The sequence below is a fragment of the Rhizopus delemar genome, genomic scaffold (assembly GCF_000149305.1).
Source record: "Rhizopus delemar RA 99-880 supercont3.3 genomic scaffold, whole genome shotgun sequence".
Lineage (NCBI taxonomy): Eukaryota > Fungi > Mucoromycota > Mucoromycetes > Mucorales > Rhizopodaceae > Rhizopus > Rhizopus delemar.
In genome coordinates, this window is record NW_027137829.1 from 2239090 (window position 1) to 2251419 (window position 12330).

The 12330-nt window shown below is 33.5% G+C and overlaps 5 protein-coding genes across 5 annotated transcripts; 2 read left to right on the forward strand and 3 right to left on the reverse strand.

Moving 5' to 3' along the window:
* Window positions 1-12: 12 nt before the first annotated feature.
* Window positions 13-435, reverse strand: RO3G_05066 (uncharacterized protein; the record flags this gene model as incomplete). The annotated part of the gene is made up of 2 exons (XM_067659656.1): window positions 13-36; window positions 94-435. The coding sequence occupies 2 exons, from the start codon at window positions 433-435 to the stop codon at window positions 13-15; spliced, it is 366 nt and encodes a 121-aa protein (XP_067515757.1).
* Window positions 436-2273: 1838 nt separating this feature from the next.
* RO3G_05067 (uncharacterized protein) lies at window positions 2274-5767 on the forward strand (the record flags this gene model as incomplete). The annotated part of the gene is made up of 8 exons (XM_067659657.1): window positions 2274-2293; window positions 2346-2444; window positions 2485-3208; window positions 3265-4109; window positions 4172-4601; window positions 4898-5122; window positions 5174-5428; window positions 5717-5767. The coding sequence occupies 8 exons, from the start codon at window positions 2274-2276 to the stop codon at window positions 5765-5767; spliced, it is 2649 nt and encodes an 882-aa protein (XP_067515758.1).
* A 512-nt stretch (window positions 5768-6279) lies between these two features.
* RO3G_05068 (uncharacterized protein) lies at window positions 6280-6690 on the forward strand (the record flags this gene model as incomplete). The annotated part of the gene is made up of 1 exon (XM_067659658.1): window positions 6280-6690. The coding sequence occupies one exon, from the start codon at window positions 6280-6282 to the stop codon at window positions 6688-6690; it is 411 nt and encodes a 136-aa protein (XP_067515759.1).
* A 2145-nt stretch (window positions 6691-8835) lies between these two features.
* Window positions 8836-10525, reverse strand: RO3G_05069 (uncharacterized protein; the record flags this gene model as incomplete). The annotated part of the gene is made up of 3 exons (XM_067659659.1): window positions 8836-8853; window positions 8946-10447; window positions 10501-10525. 3 exons carry the CDS (start codon window positions 10523-10525, stop codon window positions 8836-8838), a joined length of 1545 nt encoding a protein of 514 aa, XP_067515760.1.
* A 327-nt stretch (window positions 10526-10852) lies between these two features.
* On the reverse strand, window positions 10853-12236 carry RO3G_05070 (26S protease regulatory subunit 10B; the record flags this gene model as incomplete). Its single annotated transcript, XM_067659660.1, has 4 exons — window positions 10853-11581; window positions 11651-11886; window positions 11948-12067; window positions 12131-12236. The coding sequence occupies 4 exons, from the start codon at window positions 12234-12236 to the stop codon at window positions 10853-10855; spliced, it is 1191 nt and encodes a 396-aa protein (XP_067515761.1).
* Between the last annotated feature and the right edge of the window lie 94 nt (window positions 12237-12330).

A 12330-nucleotide genomic window follows, 5' to 3' on the forward strand; every position in this document is an offset into this window, starting at 1 on the left:
TTTTCAACGTGTTTACAAAGGAACTGGTTCATGAATCTATAAAAATTATAAAATGTTATTAAAATAAGATAATGCATTCATCTGCCATTTTACTGCTTGTGATATGCTTAACCAATTTTCAACAGCTCTAATACGTGCATCTTTTTTATCTGGTGCCCTATCCTTTTTCCATAAAATGAATTCATCCACAATTGTATTTGACTTTTTCCACTTCATTTGCTCTTCTTCTTCTTTTTCTTCTTTAGTATCTTTTATCCAAACATGACCTTGAGTATCACCATGGACTGAAACAGAGTGACCAAACAGTTGTCTTCCCATAACAACTGTCTCATACTGTTCGTTCTCTATTTTTTCAATTTGTAAATACTCTTTTGACTTTACTGGTCCCTCATAGTCTACAGAAAAAGGAAACAGGTGAGCCTTGATGTCACTCATTGAAATGATCTTTTTTTTTTGAAAGAAAAAGAAAAAGCATTATTCGATGTGACTCCCTTTTCGATACTTAGAAAGGGGAGGGCAAGAAACGCGAGTGGTTTTCTGCAAAATAATATTTTCGCGTTTTGAGAAAGTGCTGATGATGATAGAACACAGAATTCTCTAGTGGTAACTATCTCTTTATTAAATTAGTATTTTTTGATTAAATAATTAATTTAACTAAGGTAAACTGCTAGTCAAATAAATGCTTTTATATCTTAAAAAGTTACTTATTAACTATATTTAGAATAAAGTATTTTTGTTCGGTCCATAGTATGCAGCAACTTATAAATAAGCTTTTTCTTCTCCTTAACCCCCCCCCCTCTTTTTTTTATTTTTTTTTTGTAAAAGAAATCTCTGAAATATTTCAACTAGAAAGTGTAGTTGGTACAGCTGGTTTTATTGGCTTTTGAAAAGTTATTGTCAACTGTATTTCTCGTATAAATCTTGATTTATGCTACTTGTGTTTTCACTAGCCTTGATTTCACCATAGACGAGTAGCTCTATTCATGCTTTGTACATTTATCGCACATATAATCGAGGCATTCTTTGGATTTACTTGTTATTTTAAGACAGTAAGTTTGAGCAATGAGAGATAATGTCATATGAATCGAAAGTAGATCTGATAACTATGTGAATGTAGCTAGTGATTAAATGCAATTCTGATGATCCGTTTAGTCTATTTTTGGTAGTTGCAGGAATAGCATTGATAATGGTCTCATTAGTTTCCATATCGCATGTATTTGCTTTTCTAGCCAACTTTAACAATTTAATACTTGATTTGATATCCGTTTGTTTTACCTCTTCATCTGCTCCATCATCAGTATCATAAAGTACTTCTGGTCCAAAATACAACAATAGCTTCTTTGCGTACTATCTAATCGTATTCTATCTATCTCTAATATATGTTTAACTCCTTGTTTAATTTTTCATCAAACTTTTTGCCACGATTATGTTTTTGTAAACTCTTGTTTTATCATTTGATATGTTTATTTAGCTGTTAGTAGTTTGTGATTTGAGATTTTATCAATAAGAATAATATTGGAAAGTGCCTTATGTTGATATAAAAAAAAAGAAGTATTAATACTTGATATTTCAATTATATCAATACAATACAGCATTCGATATATACCATGGTCTTGATTCAAACAATTTTCTTTTTAATGTATTCTATGCTATTTTTAAAAGAAACTTCTTTAATTCAGTCACTGTATCTGTATTATTCACAATATGTCTATTAGACCGTCCAGAAGATAGCGTACGAAATTCATTATTCATTGAAAAGTTATGAGCACACAATATAAAGGTAAAAAAGATGATATAGAACAAGTTGAAAATTAAGTTTATTTAGCCCATTGTTATTCTACACACTCTATTATTGTTATTATTATGAATAAAAGACATCTCTTTTATCGTTGTTAATTGTGATTGTTATTTATACCATTAGTAGACAATGTCAAAGAATATGCTTGAATTCAAAATTCTATTTGTCGGTTAGAGTTCAACTTACCCTCAAAAAGGGGTAGACACAACCTTGACTAGCGAGTTCAATCGTTTATATTCTGTTTCTTTTGGTTTACACCACTTTCAGACGAGCGACTCCTATTATATTTTCTAAATAAAAATCAACAAAAAAAAAGCATGAATAAAGCTTGAACCCCGCACAGTAAAGATGCAAAATGTGACCTCGTCAAATAATTATTTTTTTTTTATTGGTTCATTTTTATTTTTGTATTCACAAGTATTGTGTATGCAACTCACTATTTTTTTTTTCTTCTTCTTCTTCTTTCATATAAAAAATGCAAATGGAAGAAGGCAAGTAAAATAGACTAAATAAATTTGATATTAAAAAATGATTTAGAAATATGTAGAGTGTGTCGAGGAGAAGGTACAACAGAAGATCCATTATATTATCCATGTAAATGCTCTGGAAGTATACGTTATGTTCATCAAAATTGGTATTATTTAAAGTAAACCTAAAGAGTATTTTTTTAATTTAATTAAATATAGTTTAATGGATTGGTTAGAACACAGCAAAAAGAAATATTGTGAATTATGCAATTATTCATTCAAATTCACGCCAATATACAAGAAAGATATGCCAAATACGATACCAAAACTACAATTGATCAGACGGATGACTTACATGATTTGTATTTCATTTTATTATTCAATCCGTGTAACTTTATCTCTCTTTGTCTGGCTAGGTTTAGTGCCCTATGTCACTTTTTGGTGGTGGCGGTTCTCTGCTTGGTCTTCTGTCGGCACACAGCGGATCCTGTCTCGAATCTTATTTCGTCCTTTAGTTGATATACCCAAACAAGCAAAATACCAGTGGAATTTAGAGACAATACTTTATGATTGCATGAAGGGATGGATTATTGGGTTTAGCTTTGCTCTTTTATCTATCATTGCTCTTTTACTACATGAATGGCTGGAACAAAATGTACCATTTATAGATGATATTCAACAACAACAACAACGAATGCCAGAAGTTGCAAATGAAGGAATAGATGATGATGATGTTATCCATTTTATGAACAATAATAACAATGTAAATGAAGAAGAGATAGTGGCTGGAGTAGATGATGTGAATGGTTTATTACAAGGCATTGGCATCAAAGGCAATATCCTCAACTTGTTTCAAAACGCAAGTCTAATAACTTTATTATTATGCATGAGTCTTGAAATTGGTATATGGGTCCCTTATATGATTGGCACGTCATTTATCATGGTAAAAGGAGCTATTTAATTTAAATGGTTAGAGATTGCTTATTGCTTTTATAAAAGTTTCAACCATGGAAACTATTGGAGTACTCAATTCAAGTACTTAGAAGTTTACTGGATCCTGCATTGGATTATTTACTCGATCAAATCACACAGCATATACCTTTATCAATTCGGTCTGCGCTTTACTCTGCATTCATACATCTTCATCAATCAACACAAACATCATCTTCATCGGCATCGGTATCTACAAATGCATTGAGCAACGCCTGGCACATTGTTTATCGATACTTTCTCGATATGCCTTCTAGTGATAACTATATAAAAATTACCGGCTGCATTTTGACTGGTTACGCGACTGTGGCCTTCATTGGTATCATTTATTTATCACAAACGCATCATTATTCTCGTATTGGACGCACAGCACGTCAAGCAATTTATCAATCTTGTCTTTGTATGAAAGTCACTTTGTTCATCATTACAGAACTTATCATTTTCCCTATTGGATGCGGATACTTGATTGATCTCTCCGCTTTACCGCCACTCTTTTTCAGAAGCGCACAAGAGGGACTAGATCAACTCAAGAATTATTTTATGTGTGCACCTGTAGCTTCTCTCTTTTTACATTGGGTTACAGGCACAGTCTTTATGTTTCTCTTTACAACGACAGTCAGCTTCTTTAGAGGTGTGTTCCGTCCAGGTGTTATCTGGTTTATTCGAGATCCAAACGATCCTCAGTTTCATGCAATGAAGGAATTAATAGAGAGATCAATTTGGTCGCAATTCAAGAAGCTGTGTTTAGTAGCAACCGTCTATATCTCGGTCATTCTTGCTGGCATAGGTTTCTTTGCTCGATTAGCTGCTTTGTTGATGAATGGCTATCTTTTACCTTTAACATGGAACTATTCGTAAGTACATGAAATGTTTGTCATACTCCACTTTACTGCTGAAATCTCATTTATTTGATTAGTGAACCCTTATTTACTGTTCCCTTTGATTTACTAGCCATTCTATACATCGCACCATGCATTGTTTCCTATGTCAATCACGGTGAGAAACTAGAACGACTACTGACTGCCTGGACCAAGCAACTGTTGCACCAATTTCGTCTTACGTCCTTCTTTTTGGGTTCACGACCATTGGATGAAGAAGGCGACATCTTTTACAAGACATGGACCTCAAGACTCCGACGACCAAGGTACAACCCTCAAGAAAACCAACAGGATGTGTTACGTTTCGAACGAACTGGGCAACTCCTTGTTGTACCAAAACACGACCGAGTACATTCTTATCTTCCCGGAAGATCTATGCTGGTCCCTGCAGACCCCGTCAGTCAAGAACCCATAGGCGGACATCCCGCAGCAAGGAACCGTGAAGAATTGGAAGCAAATACAACCCTGGTATATGCACCGCCCCACTTTAAGATACGTGTGTTCAGCATGCTACTCACTCTTTGGGTGTCAATTCATTTATTTGTCTTGTTTGTTCTTATTTTACTGCCCATATCGATTGGAAGAAAGTTGATTTCAAGGCCAGTACATGATGCTTATTCTCACTTTTTAGGATGTCTTTTCTTATCTTTGATTGAAGCAGTGAGGATGACGATGGGTTCGATTTCTTTTCGTAACTTATCAAAATGGGTAAGGTCTTTCTTATTGTCTCAAGACTTTTATTCTTATTTTATGTATATAAATAGGTATTCAATTTAATAGCAACCCTGATACTATTCGGATTGGTTATACCTCTACTATTTGGACTTACACTTGAATTATATATCAATATCCCAACACAAGATTCCCAAGTACTTGTCATACAGCCCATCTTTGTCTGGGCAAATGGACTGGTCTGTTTGGCGCTATTTCAAATCATTTGTCAACGTGTCTTACCAGCCACACATCCCTTAAATATATCAATGACTAGAGTAAGTGCAATTTAAGATAACAAGTGGTTAGTATTGAGTCAATGTACATAGCTGTCAAGTCAGGGCATATCAAATTTCAATCTTAATCAAGAATTGAAAGAGGTCATTATTCCTTTTACTTCTATCATCTTACTCATGATCTTGTTTCCGTATGCCATTGTGGAAGCGAATAGGCATTATTTTAAGCTTTCAGACAAAGATCCAATTGATTTGATTCGAAGCGTTTATCCTTGTGTGTCTGCTGTTTTTTTCATCTACTATGCTTTATGTCTAGCAGTAGGATATATGAAGCAGTGGATGGAAACTGTAAGAGAAGACACTTATTTAGTAGGCAGAATATTACATAACTTTGAAGACATACCAAAACTCATATTATTAATAAATATTGTTTACTTTATATTTTGATACAAACTTAGGGGGGGGGGGAGAGGAAGGCCCACATGTAGAAAAAAAAGAATTTCCTGTGTTTAAAGAAGGACACCCGGTCCACTAGCTGTCATTTAAACGCGAAAATCTGATCAATTACATGTCGTGTCCTTATATCGTGTTACATGGAATTATTTTTGAAACAAAAAGTTCTTTTTTTGTATAAAGAATTGCTCATTCTTTATCTTGGGCAAATCAATACAAGACACAAAAGAATGAAAAACACTTTGTTGTTTTCGAAAAGAATAAATGAATGAATCAAATGTTGTCAAATAATGTGAACGATTATTATTAATACAATGTGGCATTGCGTAGAAAAATAAAAAAAAAAAAAAAGTTTAATTATTGTGCGACAATCATCTCAATGTTCTTTTTCACCTTTTTTTGCGTCATGTCCGGCGAAGAATAATTTAATGTCAATTATGTTTGAATGTTTTTGTGTGCACAAAGAAAATTTTTTTATAATGCAATTAACCATAAAAAGACATTCCATATTCGATCGGGAGTGACGAATGCTGTTTCCATAACAATTAAACCCAGGCCTGCTTTTCTCTTTTCTGTTTACTAGAAGGGCCCAAGGATCGGGGGTGAAGGATCGGGTCTTTACAAGGTACTCCACTTTAAAGTGAGAGAGAAAGAGGCTCGAGTCGGTCATTAAATTAATTTAATATAAAAGTAAATGAGATCAAGTTTCTTACTTTTTCTTTACTGTTCTCATTCACTTATTCAAAATGTCTATTAAATTCATTCTCTTCACTGCTATCGCTTTTCTTGCTTATTTGATCTCTGCTGCCCCAATTAAAAATGAAGCTGGTTCTTCTCAATTAGTTACGAGATCATCTTATTCTGGTGATGGTACATTTTACGCTCCTGGTTTAGGATCTTGTGGTTGGACTAATGATTCAAGTGATATGATCGCAGCATTAAATCATGTCCAAATGGCTAATGGTGCTAATTCAAACAAAAATCCTAACTGTGGCAAATCTATCAAGGTCAAGGGACCCAAGGGCTCTGTTACTGTTAAAATTGTTGATACTTGTCCTGGTTGTGCAAGTGGTGATGTGGATATGAGTCCTGCTGCTTTCCAAAAGATTGCTAGTCTTTCTCAAGGTCGTGTTTCAATTACTTGGTCTTGGGCATAATTATTCATTTAAACAATCAATCTTCATATATACCTTGTATTCAAAACTCATTTTTGTGGGACTGGCTTCCCCTTTTTTTTATGGATTAAAATAAATAAAATGTAAACTTTTTGTACATCTTTGACAGCTCTAATTAGTTTTGTTTGTAACCTGCCTGTTTCAGAATTAATTGACTTGCATTTGTACAACACATTCTCTCCTTTTCTCCTTAATTCATAGATCTTGTGTTCAGTAAACAATTAATTGTTCTCTTTTTCCCATCTTTAAAGCAATATGATTGGACATTACTCAATCTCTCTCTCTTTCTCTCTTGTTATCATAGATTGTAATGATAATCAATTGGTAAGCATTTTATAGATTGTTTGTTGTCCTTGTTAACTGTAAAGAATTCGATTTTTATTGCATATAGCAAAAGCAATAATATAATCAGATACTAAAGACGAGATTTAATGCTGTCAAGGGCTTGAATAAATACAAAAGTATTGCGTTGAATAGTTTCATATGATTATCTAAAATAAAAAGCAACGTTTCGTCATCCACTGTCCATCTTTCTTCTCAACAAGTAACTCATTCATCTCTACTTATCAAACAAAGCTCCTCTTGTTTTATTAAATTTTTAATTACTGTTATTTCTTTTCAAGTATATCATATCATGTACAACATTAAACCAATACACTCTCCCTGAAAGGAGGTATTTTAATCCAATAATATTCATTTGATAAATTGCTTCATTTGACAGATATAAGTTAAAAAAGCAATTGCTAATTTTATATATACATCCTTCTTAGCTATCATTCAGTAATGATACAAACTAGAATGACATTTTAATGAGGAATGTTATTGACTTGTTTGAAACATGAATATGTGTATTCAAGGGCACGTAACCCACATTGCCATACAACGCAAGCATCTGAATATAGGACATAAGTTTCTTTTTTTAAATTTGATTTTTTTTTTTAATAAAATGAAGTCTCAGAGTTATTAGTCATATCGGGTTACTCGAGAAATGAAGCATGCAAATACACCATCTCTCCTCTTTAATGGCTTTGAAGCCACTCTGATTTTGTACACCGCCCATTCCGAAATGAATATTTGTCAAGCCATTTTCTGTCTTCCTTCTTTCTAAAGAAAAAAAAATGATGAAGACCAGTTGATAGCTTCAATTTTTTATTCTTTCATGCATTTATCTCTCAGTATGTACCCACAAATGTCATTAAGGTTGATGAGATACAAACGGGGGCAAATAAAAAAAGCATGGCTTCGTACAACATAATGTATGTATTAGCCGTTGATTTTCAAAGTTCAGACTAACTTTTCAAGTCCAAACATCTGACCAAAGAAGGAAATGAACCGAATCAAGGTTAATATCCGTTAGCCATGCGATTTTTATTTTTTTGCGTACCCCCTTTCCATCTGTGAGACATAAAAAAGCCAACAAGATTTATTCTTGAATGAACATCTGGAATACATGCTAATTACAATTTATCAAATCTTTTATGTGTCATATTTTAATATTTTGTCTTCATTATTCTGTGGCTACAAAAATGTTGAAAGTAGAAATAAATCGCTTTAATGATGTTGCTTAGATTTTTTTTTTAAAAAAAAAACATATATTTTATATAGTGAACAGATGTGAAAACTAATTCCACCTTTGACTTTCAAGCTTATCTATCTTTGTCGAATAAAAGGCTGATGGTCTTAATGTTTAAATCAATACTTTTTTATTCTTTTCATTACAAAAAGGGTATTTATCAGTGAGCACTAGGATTCTATTTGTGTATAAACTTGCAAATACATTTTAAATAATATAATTTTATTATTATTATTAAATACAAAGATAGGATATAACATCAAAGAAATGATATATGCTTTATGATTTGAAGGTGTCCATGACTGAACTATGTACAACATCAAAAATTAGCGCTTCAGTAGGTAGTGGATAATGCTTATAGATGCTATGAAGGGATGTAGATGCTTCAGCCGTATCTGATGTAACGCGTGAAAAAAGTGGAGAGTGCGAAAATGAGTGATGGTCTGGCGAAACCGACTTTCTGAATTCTTTCATAAACTCTTCAATATTTATCTTTAACTTAATGTCTGTATCACTAGAATGCATTAAAGACACAAGTGCATCTATAATTCTTATCAATAACTTTGCTGGAGCTAAAAAATATTGTTTTAAGGCCTTTTTCGTTTGTTTATAAAAGTATAAACTTACAAAAACAAAATGCATTCAATTGTTGAATTCGTTTTACTGCAGCTAAGACCATTTGTGATGCATGTATCACTAAATAGTTTGCTTTGTCCTTTACAATCTGATGCACAGTACTTCCTAATTCTGGATAGAAAAAGTTTACTTGAACATTTATAGTTAAGCTATGAGCATAAATACTCATCAATAGCTTCCGGGGATCGAAACAACTTTCGATAAGTTCCTTTGTACAATCAAATCGATTTTTGCTAATCTTCAAATGTTCAGGCAACCCATACCACCATTCTGAAACTACTGTTTCAAATTGTATAATATCTTCTAATGTCAATTCCATAGCTTTTCCACGCATAAAGAGCCTTGATTGCTGGTTAGTAGCTCTTGTCAAAGGATGTCTCTCTAACTGCATAACGTGATTGATCGTTTCCACTATATTCATCACAAGCTCAGGCTCATCAGGTAAAACATCAAGGGGTTCCTGGATTTTTTCAAAGCAGTCATAGGTCTCATTCGCACCGAAATTTATCAATTGTAGTATGGAAAATCCATAAATGCAGTTACGGTGAATAGTCGCATACATAGCTCTAGTTGTTTCGTCAAGCAAGTTTCTCCCATTTTTACAATCTGGATAAATATTTCGTAGGGTTGTTGCAAGACAAGCACCTACACTAGCCCATTTCCTACATTCGTTGAATTTCATTGTGATGAACATAAATGATTGTAAAATGTTTATAATAATGAGCGATTCGAGTTCTTTGCCAGGCTCATCAAATATATCAATTAGCTTCTCCATGCATCTGGCATAAAAGTATTCACCAAAGTATCGCTTCTCATGAGAATTAAAAATATTGTGTGGGCAGGTATAGACAGAAGCAGCCGTACAGATAGCTAATATGATAGGGTCTTCCAACTTATTTTCGATCGTTTGGATATGCTTTCTATAGCTGCTTTGGTGGAGTATTGGTACAAAGTTGTTAAAGCACTGAAAATAGATATCAATCAATTTATCCACAAACATGCTTGGCTGTATGCATTGCGTAATACAATTATCCGCATATTTATCCTTGACATATTCATTTTTAGTACTTGCCAATGTAGAAAATGTCAACATTGCCTTTTGCAAGATACTTGAGTTAGTTTTTTTAAATATCAGTGAAGTCGTTTGAAAGGTCTTTCCAAATGGTGATAAATAGCGCATAAAGGAGTGTGCATAAAGTTGGAATTCTTGAAAACTTTTGATCTCGCTGTCTAATATAATCTGTCCATTTTCAAGCCGAAGGTTCCAAACTTGTTCTTGTTTAACGACTGCTGTGGATTTTTGCTTGATTAAACTTTTTTCAAGCTCTTGCATTTCAATTTGCATTTCATTGATTTGTTGACACAAATCGTTATACTTTTCACTAGCAATATTTTCATCGTCCTCAACACTGGAACTGCTGCTGCTAGAAGAGGTAGTTTGTGGTTTGCATACCTTTTTTAATCTGATACAGCGAGAACAAAACTCAGAATCGTTACTTCTTTCACATTTTCTTCGACTATATTTACAATCTAAAGATACATGTTAATTGTTTTTATCATTTCTCTCTTTATAATCTTATTACTTTGACAAGGTGCTTTACGAACCATTTATGGAATTTATGTCTAAATAGTAAAAGAAACTAATTTTCCTTGTTAATATTCTTTTTTTAAAGACAGCAGTCGCATTTACTATCCAAACGAGTTCCAATGTAAATGGCTGAAAAAAATACTCAAAGCTGAAAGTGCCATTGTTCAAAAAGCAACTTATTTTTCTTCCTAGCTAGATTTAAGTTGTAGGACTATGGCAAAAGCGAGCACGAGCCTAGAAAAATGGTATCATGGCTATACAAAACAAGCTTTGTCATTATTTTTGATATTAGCATGCACAATTACAAGAAAAATACATAAATTGTAAACATAAAGAAATCATTTTTATTAAATCTTCTCATAATCCAACTTGGTTTCCAGTTTTTTCGCATCTTGAAGTTTTCTTACTGCTTTCATAAAGTCTTCTTGAATACAATAATCACGTTCTTCTCTAATAGCAAACATTCCTGCTTCTGTACACACATTTCTTAAATCGGCTCCATTGAATCCATCCGAAAGCTTCACAATAGCTTCATAATCTATATCGCCATGCTTTGCAATATGGCCAGCATGGATTTTCAAGATTTCCAAACGACCTTGTTCGTTGGGTAATGGAATCTCAATCTTCCTATCCAATCTACCAGGTCGAAGCAAGGCAGGATCGAGTGTATCAGGCCTGTTGGTAGCCATGATAAGTTTTGTTTGTCCAAGATAATCGAAACCATCCATTTGATTTAATAATTCCATTAAAGTACGTTGAATTTCTCTATCAGCAGATGTACCTTCAGAGAAACGACGGCCACCAATGGCATCAATTTCATCCATAAAAATAATACAAGGCTCATGCTCTTTTGCATAACCAAACATCTCTCTAATCAATCTAGCACTTTCACCAATATACTTGTCGACAATAGCACTGGAAACAACCTTTAAGAAGTTCACTTGTAGAGTGCTAGCAACTGCCTTAGCCAACAAGGTTTTGCCTGTACCGGGTGGTCCATATAACAATACACCCTTTGGCGGTTTAACTCCAACACGCAAAAATAATTCAGGGTTCATCAAAGGTAATTCAATCACCTAACATGCGACATGTGAGTTTTTTTTTTTTTTTTTCGTACATAAATCTTCTGAAATGAAATATTTTACTTCTCGAAGTTCACGGATTTGTTCAGAAAGTCCACCAATGCCTGCAAAACTGACATCACCAGGATCTTCCATCGACATGTTGTATACTAATGGATCGACTTCACGAGGTAAAATTCGCATAATAGTTAAAGTAGTCATGTCAAGTGCAACACGAGCTCCTTGCTTTAACTTCTCTTTGTCTATTGTATTACGACATCCAACAACGTAACGTGGCCCACTGGTGTTCTTAACAATGACTATAAAATTATATCAATGTTCATGTCAAAAATAAGAGGATTGAATAAAATGTCTACCTACATCGTTCATCGTCCAATTGCTTTAACACTTCACCAATAACTTGACCAACACTTTGTAAAGCTTTAATATCGTCTTCGGATTTATCATATTCTTTGTCGAGATTTCTTAATCCAAGACGCACTATATAAAAATAGAGTAAGGGGCACTGCGGTTTACATGCTAATATTTTAACTGAATCTTTACTCTCTTTAAGTTTAGCATCCAATTCACGATGCTCTAAAAGCCTTCTTCGATAGCCATTTAAGGCTTTGGTCTTTGGATCTTGTTCTGGCTGACTTGAGGAAGACATTTAATAATAAATTGAGGGTTAAAAAAAATCAAAATAAATGAAAATGGACACGCGTTAATTGGCACATAGGAATCCACTGCCTCTTATGTCACCA